Raw genomic sequence first — 18258 nt, forward strand, 5'->3', positions numbered from 1 at the left:
CCGTCTCTGCTAAAAATACAAAGCCGGGCATGGTGGTGTGTGCCTGTAATCCCAGCTACTCGGGAGGCTGAAGCAGGAGAAGCGCTTGAACCCAAGAGACAGAGGTTGTGGTGAGCTGAGATCACACCATTGCACTCCAGCATGGGCAACAAGAGTGAAACTCTGTCTCAAAATAAAATAAAATAAAAAATGAGTATAGTCATGTATCTTGCATGATTGTTTTAAGAATTAAGTAATCAGCCGAGAGTGGTGGTTCACATCTGTAATCCCAACACTTTGGGAGGCGGAGGTTGGCAGATTACTTACGGTCAGGAATTTGAGACCAGCCTGGCCAACATGGCAAAACCCCGTCTGTACTAAAAATACAAAAATTAGCCAGGTGTGGTGGCGCATGCCTGTAATCCCAGCTACTCAGGGGGCTGAGGCACAAGAATCACTTTAACCTGGGAGGTGGAGGTTGCAGTGAGCCAAGATCACACCATTGCACTCCAGCCTGGGCGACAAAGCGAGACTTCCCCATCTCAAAAAAAAAAAAAAAAAAAGAATTAAGTGATCATCTATAAGCCTGATACATAGACATTTGGTAAATAATAGTCATAATTACTATTTTGATTAATGATTTTCAGCTTCTTATTAAAAAATGTCTTTGAGTATACATTGGGTGCTTATTTGTAAAAGTATCTAAATGAAAGTGGACCCTTAAGTATTTTCTTGCCCAGATGCTTTAGACCCAGGGAATGTGTTAGGACAGAGTTATCCTCAAACATGATTGCTGTTACCACCCTTTACAGTGCAATGATCACACCCTTGAGAAGCCAGGCAGAGCCAACTGAAAGGCATCACAAGGCGTGCACGTAGCAGCTGTTTGTGAAAATGGAAGCTGCCTCGCACTCCCCCACCACCAGCAAGGACAGTGGCCACCACGTATGACCTCAGGTGACCATCCTGTCCATTCTGAAAACTGGGAAGTCAAACTCTCCAGACTCCTGACTGGCCAGTAGGCTTCACCAGAGCTGGATCAACCAGAAAAAGCTGAAACATCTAACCTAAGAATTTCAGACTTCAAATGGAAAATCTGGGCACTCTAAAACCAAAATTGCTAAGTTCCAAAAATGTTGGCTACATTGGGTGCTTATTTGTAAAAGTATCTAAATGAAAGTGAGCCCTTAAAGAGTGTGTCATGAACCAAAGATTGCAATTAACCCCATTGTGGGGGCACAAGGTCAAATATAAGAGGAAAAGACAAAGTCAGTTGTACAAATGGAAAAAGTGCAAATGAAAAATGACCTTTAACAAGGCAAGCAAGGAAGAAAATACTGGATTGCCTCTCATTCTCTGAAAATTCCTAATGAATATCAGATGTAGTGATTTTCTACCTTCCCCAATTTCTTTCACTCTCCTCCCACAGCTGATATGTGATCTATGAAATACAGTTGTCCTGCCCCTTATTTTACTTGCCATTACTTGTTTTCATTTATTTTGACTGGGTTAATGCACTAATGGCTCATTTATCTATGATGATCAAAATTTGGTTGCAAAGACAGCCCTAAAGTGACACCTGTTTGCCTTGTACCATTCTCTCACTGGTCTCTGGATGTTAGAATTGCTGGTGCATTTTGAACAACAGACATTCTTAATGGATAGCTGTTTTGTGGGAAGCTTTTCCCTTCCCCTGGAACTTAATGCATGATTTCCCAGAGAGCTGGAACATATGATTCTGGAAATTCTCTTGTTCCCTGACATAATAAAGAGTGATTGTGAGTGGGAAGAACTTTATAGGGGTCAGTCATAAATGCCATCAGTAAGCATGCCTCACGTATTCTGCACAGCACAGGAAGTTTGCGGAAATGATACTTGTAAAGAATTGAATAATCCACGCCGGAGCTCTCAGATCACTAGGTGGAAAGTCAGAGGTCAAACACCCTTAAATGGACATGCTGAAGCCATCAAAAAAAAAAAAAATAGGAAATGATCTAGGAAAATGGTAAATGCCTTCTTAAAAATATGAGTTTGTCTTTTAAAAATATTGATACTTAAGCTATGTTTTTCCAAAGGAATAAATGTTCAATAAAAACAAGTATCTAATTATTGATCACCAGAAGGTATGTAAGTACTAAAATTAAATGCCTGGTCATAGTGACTTTATTCACTGAAGTGACTATTGTTGGTCTATTTTAATAATATCCAAGATTTCTAATGTCCTCCCTGTCTCAACTCATCGGAAGGAATCAGTGTGGGCCCCTTTCACAGACAGGCAAGTTGGAAGAGTTGGCTTGCTTTTACTTGATGCATAGCTAAATTCTTACACTGTCCAAGATGACATGGCTGGGACTGGGCAGAGCCCTTTCTACCACCTTACGAGGATAACGTCTCTTTCCTCTATAAGTGACAGGCATCTTCTCTGATGCCTATTATAGCTAATGAAACCATGGACGCTTTCACTTTTTGTAAGTAAAAAAGGAAAAATATGGCTAAATTAAAGTGTATAGAGCCAGGTAAGGGGTCTGGCACTTATAATCCCAGCTACATAGGAGGCTGAAGCAGGAGGACCACTTGAGGCCAGGAGTTTGAGTCAAGCCTGGGCAACATAGAGAAACCCTGTCTCTCCCTCCAACCCCCCAAAAAAATGTATAGAGCTTCAGCTAATGAATACACTTCTTTCCTTAAAACCTGTACTGTAATTAGGCAGACCCATAAATGGATAAAAGAAGCCCTATCAGTTAAGTCAGGTGAATTGGTCCATCTGTTTGGCAAACCAGAGACTGAGATTTTTAAAGCAAGGGAACGCATCTTCTTGGCCTAGGAACTACAGTTGAGATTGTGATCATCAAGCACTAAGATGAAGTATTTCGTTAGGATGAACGATGATTTGGCATTTGGGATCACTGTATCTTTTAGTTATCAACTAGTAGACAAAATCGGCAGTAATCTCAATCTGAGGTGGAAACGGAAAGACCAGTTGGATATGAACTGCATACTTCCCCTCCCATTAAAGGAAGGTATAACTAGGTAGAACTGTTTGTGTGGTAACTTATGAGATATTTTTGTCCTTAAATTGTTGACCTAGGATCATCTTGGTAAATGACAAGCTTGTTAGAAGTGAACCAGTGACATTTCTACTAAGTTGAAAACGATTCTAGCTCTAGCTCTTGAAACAAGGCTATTTGGGTGATCACCAGAGGGCGGTCACATCGGGGGCTGCCAAGAAAGGGCAGGAGGAGGATGCAGGGGGAGGGCGGGAAGGGCGTGAGCAGCACCTCCATGGCCCCACCAGCCACCTTCTCCCCCAAAGCAGCTTCTCCCTGAGCCTATGTCTTCGGAATAGAAAGTGCAGAGTTGACACTGTATGGGCATCGCCCCTCCAGCTCTGAGGGTCTGGAGATGGAGTGCTGGTGCTCCCTCCTCCTGGGGTGGGGTCTGCTGCCCGCTGCTGGCCTCCTGGCGGTTAGGAACCCAATCTTCCATGAGGCCCAGGACACTCCCAGAAGGCACCACATGACACAGATGGTAGGAGCGCGTGTATTTGCCTATCTTGGCCTGCACAGGCCACTGAAAGATATGCGTAGGCAACCGGAAATAGACTTGCTTTCTTCATGAGGCATTTTCACACAGAGAAGCCAAGCCCTCATCAGCGTACAGACCCGTGACATGGTTTTTAAATAGAAGCCAAATAGAAACTCTTAAAGTATGAGATAATCGGAGTGCAGAGAAACCCGGTTAATAAATCTATCATGTAGGCCTCCAGTGACTGCAGCCTTCCCAGACAGGGTGCGTACCCTCTTTCCATGTCTAATTGTCAGGCTCTCTAATCACATCCACTACAACTTTAATGTTAGGCTGCACGTTCTTTCAGAAGGAAATGGCTGTCAATGTCAAAAGAATTGTCGATGAGCCTTAATAAAATAAAATACATATGAAGGATAATATCAGAGAATGACAGGAATGTATAATGCATGGGGGGAGGCACCTAAGTTCTCATCATTGTCATTTTTCTGCATATCTTTGGGACACTAAATTGTTACATTTGTAACAACTACCTTCCCATTAATTCTTCTTGGTGATGGTAAACCAATCACAATTCTAGCAATCCAAGATTACCCTGGAACAATACTGTTAAAACATATGATACTACTTTGTTAGTGGATATTTAATGATTATCTTTTTTAAGAGAAAACTTTATAATTATTTTCTGACTATATTTTCATCACTAAAGAAGCTTTATAGATAGTACTAAAATAGAATTTTTAAAAGGTAACAATCACCCGGAGTCCACCACCTAGAGACAAATGTTTGTTTGTTTGTTTGTTTGTTTATTATTTTTTTGAGATGGAGTTTCCCCTCTTGTTGCCCAGACTGGAGTGCAGTGGCGTGATCTCAACTCACTGCAACCTCCGCCTCCTGGGTTCAAACGATTCTCCTGCCTCAGTCTCCCCAGTAGCTGGGATAACAGGCGGATGCCACGATGCCCAGCTGATTTTTGTTTTTGTTTTTGAGATGGAGTCTCGCTCTGTCGCCCAGGCTGGCATGCAGTGGTAAGATCTCAGCTCACTGCAACCTCCACCTCTCAGGTTCAAGCAATTGTCCTGCCTCAGCCTCCTCAGTAGCTAGGACTACAGGTGTGTGCCACCACACCCAGCTAATTTTTTGTATTTTTAGTAGAGACAGGGTTTCACCGTGTTAGCCAGGATGGTTTCCATCTCCTGACCTTATGATCCCCCCGCCTTGGCCTCCCAAAGTGCTGGGATTACAGGCATGAGCTGCTGTGCCTGGCCGAGACAAGTGATTTTTAACACTTTGGTGTATATCCTTCTACACATATACAAAAATGTGAAAATATACATACAGTTTTTAACATACTGTTTAAAAACTTAACCTATCATAGATAGATTACCTTGTTGGTAAATACAGATCTATGCTGTTTTTAATTATTGCATACTTTAGATGTGCCATGCTAGCCCCTTATTGACAGACATTCAGGTTATTTTGTGTGGTGATTATCTCGCAAAAAAAATCCTTTTTTTTTTTTTTTTTCTGGTTGCTACTGGAGTTTTCTTTCCTCTTCCAGCTTTTAGAGACGTGCCTATTAAAAGACGTCTGCTGCTTAGCCGGGAGTAGGGGAACCCACAAAACATTCCCATCCAAAGTTTCCACATTTGGATGAGTCCAAATTTAGTTCAGTTGCCACTTTATCACAGTAAGCCAGACACATTGCAAAATGTTTTATACAAAAACTCTCATTTTACCCTCCCAGTCACTGTATCATGTAAGTTTGATTATTTCTCATGTTATAGAAGAGAAAGGTGAGGACTCAGAGAGGTTGCAGCTCGGATATGGCAGGGTTGGAATTGGAACCCAAGATTCCGACTCTTGTGCTAAGCTCTCAACCACACCTGTTTTTGCCAGATTAAAAAAACCTAATTCTTTAAGAATGACTAATCAACAAGATGTTTTATCTTTTTAAAACGTAATTGCACCTTTGCCTTCTGCTTTTTGCTTCCACTTTGTAATTGTGTTTACTCTTTTTACCAAAATATTCCTGGAGTCATTGTTGAGTACTTACCCTTCCTTGAAATGTTGTCCCTTTGTATTGCTGCTTTAACTTTTAGAGATTTCAGCTCACTCACGAGTTGAATTTCTTAGATACATGTACAAGTAGGAATAATAGGGTCCTACCATGCAAAACAGTTTATGCAGGTGATGGTGAGTTCAGGTAACATCAGTATCCATTTTCAGAGACGGTGAGTGACCTTTCTTAAAAGCAGGTATTTGGGATCGAGAGTTGATGGCCTAATTAGCCACGGACCATTTTTTTAGCCTCCTGAAATACTGCAGATGGTTTCAAAGGGAGAAGCAGGCTTTCTTGTCCCTCAGGGCACCTTGCTCTGCCTGCCTCTCTAGTTGCCTCCCTGAATGGCTCTTCTCCAGTGAAAATAGAGGATAGAGGTCCCAGAAACTGCTTCTATTTGCATTTAAGAATATATCCTTAAATGCAATATATCCTTCCCTCTTTGGAAGTCATTGGAATTTCTTTGCTAGCTCATTTCCATACTTAGATAATATTCAGGAAATACCCTAGTTGGCTAAGTAAACAATCTTGAGGTATATTTATAGGACTATTGACCAGTGTTTACATAAAAAAATATAGCTAACATTCATTGAGCACTACTCTATGCTAGGCACGTCCTGGTTGCTTTTAGCACTTAAAGCCACCCCATGAGTCAGACATCACGATGACTGAGGTAACAAGATAGGGGTCAGTTACCGCCCCAAGCGTGGTCTAATGTCTCAAGAGTTTGTCCACGCCGGTCTCTTTGATCCCATTGTGTTAAGCAGATCTTATTTGGGCCTTAGTTTCTTAATCTTGAAACAAAGGGGTGTTGGATGCCTGATGTTGAAGATTTACCCTCAATGTTTTCTGACTCCATGAGTCTACTTAGAAAACCACCTCCCTGCTAGGAATCATTTTCTCCTCCTGTTAACATTCAATCACTGCAATTGCTGCCTTTGTTCCCTGGCCAGACTTCATTTTCTTGATGGCAACGCTTAAGCTATAGGACACCAGAGCAGTACAGAAAGTTCCCACAGAAAAGCCCCCAGAGGTCCTTGTGCACAAACGCTGAGACACTGTGCTCTGTTAAAGGCCAGGCAGTGCTGCCAGGTCAGGGCCTTCGCACAGAGAGGGCGGCGGGGCTCCCGGTGTTCATGGCAGGAGAGAACCAAATGTGAATGGTCATAACTTATTCATGACTAGAATCTAAAAGAGCTCATTATAACTAATTCACAGCTACCACCTGAGTGGTAGTGTGCTATTTTTTTTAGACTCTAAAATTATTACCCTATTTCCACAAGCTTTGTATTCAACTAAAAGATAAGTTTGTTCTTGATTGCCCAGAAACAATCTCCCATTTTTAAATGGTGTGACCCTTTCCTACCAAAGATACTCCATTTCTTTTTGTCCGAGAAATGCCTCAGGAATACATTAGAATATTGCTTCTGGAATGCTAAGAAATGGTGGGGTGAGGTCATGTTCAGATTCATGCTGCTGCGGTGCTTTCTGGCAAACGCAGTGTAGTTCTGGTTTTAGCTCTCCACTCGGTGCCATTATGAAGCGGTAGGAAATTATCTGAAGCACATATGTGATATATGAGTTCAGATGTGCGGGAAGAATGGAAGTTAATGAGGCAGGGGACAGGGAATGGTTTGCCACGAGAGTTCTAGACAGAGGGAACAAGGTGTGCAAAGGCCCTGTGTTGGAGGGGTCCAGGCCACGCCAGGGGCTAGAGGACACCAGTGTTGACAAGCACACAGCCCTGAGGGGACCCCGTGGGGTGCGGCTGGGAAGGGCAGACTGAGGAGGGCCTCTGGAGAAGTGGGGCTTGGTCCCAAGAAAGTCAGAGAGATGCAACGTGATCAGAAATGTGCTTGACCATGAAAATTTGTGCAAGGAGGGTATGCACACAGGAGAGACACTAAAGGAAAAGGCATATTTTTAAAAGGGGGAAGATAAGTCTGGCCTTGGTTCCTCCCACGGGTAACACCAGAGCTGTTTTTGGCAGCCGAGTGCTGCTGCTTTTTCCTAGGAATAGCCTATTGCTAACTCAGCCCCCAGAGGACTCCTATCCACCTGGCTTGCAGGGGAAGAGGATGAGTCTGCCCCCTGGCCCTGGGACTGGGCACCTGCTGGGATCCCAGGAACCAGGACACACCTGCTACAGGGTGGAATACCTTGTGCTTTCTTCCTAAGCTAGCCTTGCTGCTTTGTTGAGGCGCTAGCCTGGCCCAGAAAGCCCCACCCTCACCCAGCTTCCTAGGAACCTTTGCTGGTATTACGAGCAAGAGTCATTAGTGAGTCTTTTTGCTGTATTGGGTGGTCGGCAGTGCCTTTACAGCTGTGTGATTTTCTAACGTGGACCCTCGAGAGCCAGTGGATCCAGCCTCCGTGCGAGCAGTGCTGTTCTGACGGCCTGGCCCTGTGCTCTGGACTCTGGAGAAATGCTGCCTTCCCTTCCATGCCAAAAGGCTACTTCTGTGGGCTGTGTTTGCTTTTCCTCTGCAGTTTCAAAGTATTAGAGATTTGATGTGCACAACTTGGAAAGCATCTGAATTTCTGCATGAAATTAAATCTGCCCCGGACCTCAGGATTGTCACCACATCACCTGCGGGCTAGGAGAAGCGGCAAGGCTTAGATACATTTATTGGTGTGTATTCTCTCTTTTTATGGGATAGCGTCCTCTCTTTCCCAGCGGTGGGTTGCAAGAGCAGGTGACGTAAGTAACGTGAAAGAACACTGTGCTCGGGCAAGTCAGGTGGTCCATGGATAGAATTACGTCGCCATGTTACATTAGTGCCCTGAGAGGAAGGGACAGCACTTTGGAAGGAAAATGGAATTCGGCTTGAGCTGTTCACAGGGCCCCTTGTCCTCACGCTGCTGGAGAGTGCACTCGGCCAGGCCGGGCCTTCCTCAGACACGTTGACACTAGGAAATGACAGCAGTGCACGCCCCCACCCAGGAAGCTGTGTTGCCACGTCTTCAGAGCCTACCTCTATAGGATTTGGAATGAAAAGACTTTTTTGAGTATTAATTTTCTGAACATGTAGAGTGAACAGTAAATTAATTTAGTACCTGGTGGATTTGCCATAGGAAAAAATGTACGTGTGGCTTAACCTTTGAGTCCTGATCAAGGTCACCTATTCAGCAGGACTTTGACCTTCGAAGTACCCATTTGCATTGCTTCTGCTGGCATTCTCTGGGGAGAGAAACCAGCAGAGCTGTGCACAGTCACCTGGGGGGGCTGGCCCCTGGTGGCCGTGACTAAGCCCCGAAGTGATAGTCAGTTGGAGCCCCATTATCTGCAGCCATGGGCAGCATCCTCAAGGAGGGAAGAGGACCAGTGTCCTGGCCTTGCCGCCTTTCGTTGAGCAAATAACTGTAAGATTGTGGATGGCTCCCAGCAACGCTGAGGAACAAAGTTGGATTGCCTCAGGACGGAGCGCTACAGTACAAAGAGCACACAATTTGTAGCATATGCCCTTTTGACACAGAAAGTGCAAGCATTTTGCCAGACAGGCTGGATGAGCTGCCCTCCATTCCTTGCTGACACACAGCTAAGATGGGGTGAGTGCCCTTACTCAGCAGGCGGCATTACTCATCTGCAGCAGACGCCCTGTCTTTCTCCTGTCATCCGCCACGGTGACCCTATTACAGATCTGTCATGAATGCTCCTTCATGTTTCTAAAGAGTGTCTGATACTGAATTAAGTCTCTTGGGACCAACTCCATTTCTCCCTCTGAATTATGTGCATCTCCTGGCTGGGTCTCCTCAGCCTAAACAGGATGCCTCGGTGGCTTCAGTCATGCAACAGTACTGGGAGCGTGACATCATCACAATGATTACCTCTCTTCAGTAGTGAAGGATCACAATGGAAAACACCACTGTCTTTTAAGCTGTGGCAACTCTTTTGCCCTCAGAAAGCCAGTGATATTGTTATTCTTTTGAGCTGATGAGAAAATAATTGAGTAGTCTGGATACCATTTGGAGATGTGCTTTGTTTCCCTGGCCCCAAGTGGACCTGTCTTATTCAGGAATATCCTAACAGCTGTAGAATGCCCTGCACAGATGGCATCTCCATGTCAGGGCCTTTTAAGTCAGCACAGAGTATGGAAGAAGGGGAGAGTGACAGTCAGTGAAATGCCCCAGGCCAGGAGACCTTTGTCCCCCACTGTGAGGGCTCCAAGCGGTTCACCAGCGCTTACTGGCGAGCTCCACGCGATACGTGATCATACTCTCCCTGCTCGCCTGCCTTTTCTTCTCCAGGCTGTCTGCCCATCATAATGGGACACTTTAAGGAGGCTTTTGTGTTTCTGCAGGCTTTTAGTGTTTCTTTTGTGTTTCTACAGTGGATTAATGAAATACAGTGTTGTTATGATTCAAAGTTGCTGACTGACCAAGGCAGTTAGAGTATGAGTACTTACTGAATCACATTAAATTTGTTACAAATAAATGTAATACCACTATGATAGGGATGGCTGCTGGCAACAGTTTTACTCCATGCCCCTCTGCCCCCATGGGGTGTGTAGAAGAAAATACTGACCTCTACATATAGGTGCATCCCATTTTGTGCCACCATGGCGGGTGAGGTGGTCGTGTCATTTCGGGGTGTTTTAGTATATCCTGTTTTCTTTGCGCAAGGTATGCCTGTAAAGGAAGCACCTAAATAGGAAGCCCATGGAAACAAAGCCTTTTCAACCCTGAAGCCCTTACATTCCCCTGGCACCACAGCTGCACTCCACAGACTGGCAGCAAGGGCCCATTTGCAGGCCTCCAGGGTGCCAGGCACTGTGCTAGGGCTTAAGGTGCAGCAGTGAACAGCCTGGAGTCTGTGCGAGGAGGTGGGGAATAGACTCACACTTACCCTCACAGAGACACACAGACTAGAACTGGGGACAGGGTGGTAATGCACCAGGTGCCGAGTCTGGGGACCAGGGCTTCCGGGAGGAAGTAAACTTTTACTGAGACCTAAAGGATAAGTAGACAGTGCAGACCCAGGAGAGGCCCGAGAAGAGTGTTCTGGGCAGAGGAGGAGCCATGAGAGGGCACCAGGGTGGGAGAAGCACCCGGAGGAAAGCTGGTGCCACCAGGAGCCCTGGGGGTAGGAGAAGCGAGGGTGGTGGGGCCAGTCACAGGGCCGGGCATACCAGTCCGATTCTCAGAGCAGCAGGAACCGTTGGAGGTTTTTAAGCAGTCTCAATTTAAAAAACCAAATCACTCTGCTGCCACATGGAGAGCAGAATGGAGCAGGCAGGAGAGGACAGAGGAGGCTTTCTGGCAGGGATTCGGGTGAGGGTGAGGACGGCCTCAGCAGTGGCGATGGGTACAGTTGAATGGATCTGAGAACTGCTTTCAAAGCAGGATGCCAGCGACATCATGGACTGGAAGTGGATGGCAGGGGATGCCAGCGTCAAGTCCACCCCCAGGTTGTGTAGCTGGGGACAGCGTTTGTGAGAGGTAGGACGCTAGGCCTAGGGCAGCTCTCCTGTCATCTGAGACCTACTAAATTCTGGATCACATATCAATGGTTCTTTCTCACATGGGCTCTGCTTCTTCCATCAGCCAACAGAATCCTGGATTGGAGTCTGTCCTTTGAAAGTAGTGGTCAGGCAGCTCTACTAGAGTTCTCACTTCCAAACCCCTTTCAGCTCTTTGGGATTCAGCCTGCCAGTGAGGTGCTCGAATTGATGCCAGAGTGAATGACTCCGGATTGCTGAGTCGAAGGAAAACGTAGGCACCGCTACTGACAGCTCTCGGGTGCTCCTGGGATCTTCCTTCCTTTGACACTGAGGCTGTTCCGCTTTCAAGCGTTCTGCTTTGTGAGGGACAGGCAAGGTCAGAAAGTGCTCGCCCTTTCCACAGCAAGCACGCGGCACACGTTCCACATGCTGAACCTGCCCTGTCGTAGCTGGCTCCTTTGTTAAGGTCAGCGCCCCCCAACACTGTGCAGACAGTGTTGGGATCTCAGGAACTGTGGGGTTCCACTTAGAAACTAGTGTCTGGCCCAGCAGCCTACACAGGAGTTCGTGGTTACAGCACGAGACGGTTTTGGGGACAGAAACATCCGTTCTTGCTCCTGCCAGAAGGCTCCCCACAGTTCCACGGAGGAAAGCCCTGCTTGATGGAAACTCAACTCTGCCATCGTCTGCACCCTGGTGCGAGGGGAGTCAAAGGTCAGGGAGATCTATGCTTTGTTTCATAGAAACATGCCTAGAAATGGTCGCCTTCAGTTTTTTAACCCACTCCCTGTTGTCGGTTTTGAGTTTGTTTCTAGTCTTTTCCAACTGCAAACTGCACTATAGTGACCATTCTCACAGCTACCTCTTTTCACACAAAAGTAATAATTTTCCTTTGGCAGGTTCCTAAAAATAAATTGCTAGTTCAGAGAGATGACCAATTTCAAGGCTTCTGATCAGCTCTGCCCAATCGTTGCTCATGGCGAGGTGCCCCCGAGAGTACTCGCCGTGTTCTGGGGCCACGGCCCTCTCCTGCCAGTTTTTGTCACCAACTGAAAGGGCCTCTTGTTTCTCTTTTTCTTGGTCCTTTTTAGGATGTGTCATCGTTCATTCCCCTTAGTGAGCTCCGTCGTGTTTTATTTCCTTCTCTGCATTCTCAGGTTGCCCTTGGAGTGGAGTCTGTGGCTTTCCCCCTGAGCAGCGCCTGGAAAGTGTCTTCGTGTGATGAAAGTGTATGTCTGAAGTTCGTTATGAACTCGTCCTAGCTCCAGAGCTAGTGTGCATGCACATCACTGGTCATACAGATAATTGACAAGCAGTTGACACGTCTGAAGCAGTGACAGCCTGGGTGTGTCAGGGTCTCCAAAACGGTCCCATTGTGGCATCCTACAAATGGGCTGTGTCCCAGGAGCCATTGAGAAGTTGTACCTCCTTTACGGAGGGTTCTCTGGAATAGCACATTAGGAAAAATGCATTCTGAGGCTCTGTGTTTACAATAATAATTTATAAGCAAATAACCCACATTTCATCCTCAGTATTTTTCAGTGCTATACAAGCGTCTTGAATTACTCTGGTAGCTTTTCCAGAAAGACCCATGACTTCACCACATTTCTCGAGTTACGATGAAGGTAGAGTCTGGGGCCCTGAGTGAGCATCAGATGCTGGAAGCTGGGGCTGGGAGGGGCCAAGCACTGGGGACAGACTCCAGACACCTGCGCCACCCCCTGGCCCCATGAGATACATTCTCAAACCTTCCCAAGAAGGATCTGTGGCTCCTCTCTGTGCTGTGAAGTGCAGGGGGCTTCCCTCTGGAATTCAGCCCAGCTCTCCCTCCTTACTTTGGCTGGCTCCAGATGCCATTTAGAGGAAATGTTTGGCCCATTTTCCAGGTGTCACCGTTTCCCATGAGGAAGCTGTCAGTGCTTCCTGGTCAGGGAAATCTTTTGGGAGTGATTTGGTCAGTCACAGTCTGTTGGGGTGAGGTGGTGCGTGGAGAGGACAGGATTTGGAAACAGGGGTCCCTGGATTAGAATCCCTGCTCCATACCTCAGTGGCCGTGTGACCCCGGGCTCACGAATCTGCCTCTCTTGATCTGTTTCCTGAGTAAAGGGAAGTGACTTTGTACGGTGGAGTGGGCCTCACTCACTCGTGTGCGAGGCATGGTGCTAAGTGCTAGGGCACACCCCGAGGTGCTCAGGAAGCAGAGGCTGCTGTCCCTGGCCTGGGGCCTCCCTGCAGTGATGGGAGTGTAGCCCTGGTGCCCGCACGCCCTGCCCTTCAGGTGCTGTGGTTTCCTTCTGCTCTCTCCTGGGAGGTGCACACCCCTCTGCACCCAGAGCCAAGGAGGACAGGCAGCCCTGGGACCCTTTTCAGGGACCGCAGCCAGGGTCTGTGTTACCCACAGGTCCCCTGGATGTCAGCATGGCAGCCACAAACCTGGAGAACCAGCTGCACAGCGCACAGAAGAACCTCCTGTTCCTTCAGCGGGAGCATGCCAGCACGCTCAAGGGGCTGCACTCCGAGATCAGGCGGCTGCAGCAGCACTGCACAGGTACATCGGGGAGCAGGCCCAAGCAGGCGGGGGGGGGCAGCTATGGGGCACGGCAGAGCCCAGCGTCAGAACGTGCTAGGCCTGCCCTGCCCCCAGCTCCCATCGTCATTGCAGGAGTCCATCTGAATGCCTTATATCATCCTCATTGCATAATCAAGATGCACTGAGCATAAAGCTGCAAAGCCTTTTCTTGGCATACTGAGGACTTAAGAGATTAAAATACAATGGTTAGAATCTCCAATGCATTTTGGAACTGATAACCAAGATATAACCTGTGTAATACATAGAGCCAGCTGCTGACTTGTTTTGGATGGTTGGGCTATGTCATGGGGGAATGGGGAAGGGAGTTTGGGGGAACAGAGGGTGCCCTCTGACCCCAGGGAGCACAGCAGCCCCTGATCTTTTCTGCTGCTCTCATGCTCGCCTCTCCTGCTGCCAAACCCTGCTCTGTCCGGGTAGGACTTGCTGGCCAATCATGGGCATCAGTTTTGCATTTTCAAAGCTGATGAAGATTTTGAAATGTATGGTAACAGAATTAATGTGTAACATTTCCCTTTTAGATTTAACATACGAGCTGACAGTCAAAAGTTCGGAACAGACAGGTAAGAACTCCTCCCCAGAAGTAAATGACAGTACCTTTCCCTTTGTGGTACGTGTCGGTGCCATTTTCACTAGTCACACACTTGCTAGGAAGAGTTACGCGTGTGGCCTGAGCTCTCTAAGGGAAGATGAGAAGGATGTTTGGATCCCTCCGTGTGGCAAGTGGTTATTAGTGGGCAGGGGGATGAGTGATTTTGTTTTCTTTTGACTGACACATATATTTGGAATGCCTATTATATGTTTTTCTGATTTTTCCTACAATGAACATGTGTTCCTTGTGTAATCAGGACATAAAAATAGATGTGACTTAAACCCAAAAGGAGGAGGAACAGCAGCAGCAGCATTGGGCAGAACCGCCCCCACTCCTCTGTGTCGCTGCCGCCTGGCATGGGCCTGGCACAGAGCAGCTGCTCGCTAAATGCTGGCGGGCGAGCGGTCACATTACTAGACAGCTCCCTGAGGATCCAGGGCTTTCTCTGGACTACAGCCCCAGAACCTTCCCCCATCCGGAATCCTCCAGGACCTCAGGGAACCCCAAAGGGCATCCGCCTGCTGGCTGCCGGAGGAGAGACAGAAACCCAGGCCTTCCCAGGGCTCTCTGTGCCTGCTGCAAAGAGCCTGCTCCCCAGAACAGGGTGGGAATTTGGAGAGTGCTGAATCCATGTTTGTGCAGAGACGCCTGTTGGAAACGGGTTTATCACGTCAGGAAGAACACACCAAGGCAATGGATGGCTCAGCAAGGCTAGTTTACTTTCTGCAGAAAGGGTGCAACTCGCCAGCAGTCTCACCACGAGAGCACACTCAAACAAAGGAGACGAGGACGTTTATAATCTTCATAACCTGATGCAGTTGCCCTATGACTGTGTCCCGTTTCCATTGGCTGGAATGGGACCTCACATTCTAAGCTTAACTCGATTGGTTAAAAGCTTGAAACTTTCCTAAATAGGCAAAGGGGAAAGAGGACTAAGAAGAGAGGAGGCTAGTCATGAGAGGGTCAGGAGGGTTTCCAAATACGGAATAGCATGTACTATGGTCCGGGACTCACTTAGCCCTGTCCAGGCATGCCGGGGCAAGTCAGAGCAGCTGCATGAGAACATACCTAGAGACATACATAGAGCAAGGAAATGACAAGCTCTTTATGGTTTCAAGAAACTTTGAAGAAGAACTTCTCCATCCCCACAATGCCTTTTTCTAAACAGGCCTCACAATGGCAGTTATTATTCCTGAGATTGTCCAGTTCCTTGTCAAAGACACGGACCATTTCCACCACGCCTTAGCGGATTACCAAGCACTGATTTTTTCCATTTGCATTGCTCATATTACAGCCTCCCGAGTGTGCCTCTCAGGAGCCCAGATGTCTTGTTGTCTGTGTGTGGTAGGGAAGGCGCCATGGGCTTCTTGGGGTGGTGGAACAGGAGCCTGTCCTCAGAAGTCTCCCTGCGGAGGGACACCAGGGACCTCCCCCGAAGCCCTGGGACCGGGAGCTGGGCCTCTGGGAATGCAGAGGAACAGGGTTTCAACCTGACATTGGGGACCTCCAGCGTCCACACCTGCCACCACTGAAGCCTTGGGAAAGGAGCTACCCGTGTCACGGAAGCCAGGGCGTCCTCGCTCCCTGTCCCCTCCTGGCCCAGGCTAATCTGAAGAAGCACCCTTTTGCCCTGTGGCCTCTCCAGTCAAGGTTCTCAGCCCCAGGTCCCAAGGCCACCCGCCTGCCCAGCCACCTGATGTAGTGCTCCCAGCAGCAGCAGGGTCCTCACAGCAAGGGCTGTGTCTTAGAAGAGGCAGTTTCAGAAGCCTCTCCGGTGGTTCCAGTGGGGGTGTCTCCCCTCCCAGTGGTGAAAATTGTTGTTTTACATTAGTGCACCCAAAACTTGCCCAATTCCAAGCAGCACCAGGACCCAGGGTACAGCATAGACGCTTGGCTTCCCTCCCCTGGGGGCTGTGACCCCAGAAGTCTGGGCCGGCCCTGGGAGCGCAGGTTTAGAAGTGCTGCGGTGCCCTAACGCTCGGGCAGGCTCAGCAGTGTGGCGTTTGGAGACCAGCCTCAGTTGCTGTTGTCAGCTCAGTGTGCACCAAGCTTTCATGGGAAGGCTGAAATTTCCAGAAAGGGGGTATGTACAGAGGAGGAGGTAGAGTGGAGCTTTCTATAAAGAGCAAGAAATTGGCAAAACAGGAGGTGCTGATTCCCAGGAAGGACAGTCAGCGAAGCAGCTCTCCAGAGCTGGGGATGGAGGAGGAGTCGCACCAGCTCCTTCCCATAGGACGGCCCGCTCAAGTCAGGGCCAGCAAACATCAGCCCGGAGCCAAGGCTGCACCCTGGAGGAGAAGGCAGCACAGTTAGATGACTCTCAAGGAAGGATGATAAGGAGAATGTCTGTCCAGGAAAAGCTTCTCTCAGGATGCTGTGGCCAAAAGAACCAGAGTGATGCTTAGTGAGCCCCAGATTCGGGCCTCTGCTCTGACTCAGGGGGGCTGTGTGGCCTTGGACAAGTTCTTTGACGTCTCTGAACCTGCATCTTCATCTGACAGGTGCCCCACAAATCCAAGTCCCCAGTCTGACCGCCAGGGCCTTCTGCCTTTGTGGGCTGCCCCTCAAAGGACATGAGAGAAGCCCAGGGAGAGCCTTGTTCCTGAATGTTCCAAACGTCCATCAACCTTTTGCAGCACTGTCTGGGGGAAGAAAATCCCAGGATGGTCACAGCAGGGCCGGGGATGTGGTTGAAGGCCTGAGGTTGCAGCCCTTCCTCGGAAGGAGCCCAAGGCCCACTGTCCAACCAAGTGTGGGCTGAAAGCAAAGGCCTTGCAACAGGCATGGGTTGTTGTCCCACAGGCCCTAGGGGAAGGACAGTGGGTACCAGGCCCAGTGCCATGCCCAGGTCAGCATTTCAGGTTGCAGGGGTTCAGCCCAGGTAGCTGGGCCCCTGGGTCTTACAGTGTCTATAGAGTCATATGTGTATGTTTCTGTCCCTCTCTTTACCTCTGAAACTGTGTTTCAGGATCCATTTTCCTTTTGGCAAAAAAATAAACCTCATGAAAGGTAATACTGCTTGCATCCTTTTTAGGGATGTCATTTGCTGACATTATACCTGCATATATACACACAGACATGTTTTTTAAAAAGAGAAACTTGCAATGGTTCAACTTAAAAATTTTCAACTGCATGGGGCAATACACATTCAGTATACTCCTCGATTTACCACGGATATGTCCAGAGAAACCCATGGTAAGCTGAAAATATCAAAAACACACTTTTGACTTAACGGTATTTTCAACTTACATTGGCTTTTTTGGGACGTGACCCCATGCTAAGTCGAGGAGCGCACATCACCTGCAGTGAGCTTGTAACATGCAAGTGCTCTGCACAAGACCAGTCCAGTCAGCCGTGGGCCCTCAAAAGCTCCGAGTCTGGCTGGCGGGACACGCTGTAGAGCTGCTGCTGGCTCAGGCAGGTGGGAAAATTCAAAGTGAGACAGAAGCCTGGGAAAGACATCCAGTGGTGTCCAGTGCCTAGGCAGGCCCTGGGTGGTGGAGTTGGTACAGGGAAACTGGCTGTGCAGGTCTGGAGTTAGGTCAAGGATAGAGGGTACAATAGAGACAGAACAAGAGGTGGCGGCTTAGGGAGAGTGATGAAAGCTTTGATTTATGTGGGAGCAGATAACATTCGGGACAGATTGAGGAACTGGAAGGCATCTGGCAGTTTGGGTTTTATTAGGCAGTGAGGAACCATTTTGAACAGAGAACAAGAATACTTAGAGGGGTGACCAAGCTTCCTAAATACAGGATGGACTGAAAGGAAGACCAGAGAGGAGGTGGGACCAAGGCCAGTTGGAGGAGCAGGGAGGGGGCAGCACTGAGCAGCCGGCAGAAGGGCACAGTCAGGGAGGGGAGGCTGAGGATGGCGACTGCATCCAGTCTCCCTGGGAGACTCAAGATGTAGGAAGCAGAGCAGCTATCTGGACTTGAGGGTGTGTCTGATGAAGACTCACTTAGAGAAGTGGTGCTCAGGAGACACTGCATCGGGAGTTGACACTCACTCAAGGTGAGTTCCAGACCAGCAAGGAAGAGTCTAGAAAGAACTTCCCAGGGGCCAGGCAAGGAGG

General features: G+C 48.1%; 1 protein-coding gene across 4 annotated transcripts in view; it reads left to right on the forward strand.

Moving 5' to 3' along the window:
• CCDC92 (coiled-coil domain containing 92) overlaps positions 1 to 18258 on the forward strand; it is a 35841-nt gene that overhangs the window by 15365 nt on the left and 2218 nt on the right. For 2 of the 4 annotated variants that reach the window (XM_033220140.1, XM_033220141.1), the window contains 3 exons: positions 12540 to 12632; positions 13409 to 13555; positions 14116 to 14157. In XM_033220140.1, the coding sequence (XP_033076031.1) occupies positions 12599 to 12632; positions 13409 to 13555; positions 14116 to 14157 (223 nt within the window). In that variant the 5' untranslated portion in view covers positions 12540 to 12598. Of the gene's footprint in view, positions 1 to 6926; positions 12237 to 12539; positions 12633 to 13408; positions 13556 to 14115; positions 14158 to 18258 lie in introns of those variants that run through there. The other 2 variants (XM_033220142.1, XM_033220143.1) reach the window with 2 other exon arrangements.

The sequence above is a fragment of the Trachypithecus francoisi genome, unplaced genomic scaffold (assembly GCF_009764315.1).
Source record: "Trachypithecus francoisi isolate TF-2019V2 unplaced genomic scaffold, Tfra_2.0 Lachesis_group11, whole genome shotgun sequence".
Taxonomy (NCBI): domain Eukaryota; kingdom Metazoa; phylum Chordata; class Mammalia; order Primates; family Cercopithecidae; genus Trachypithecus; species Trachypithecus francoisi.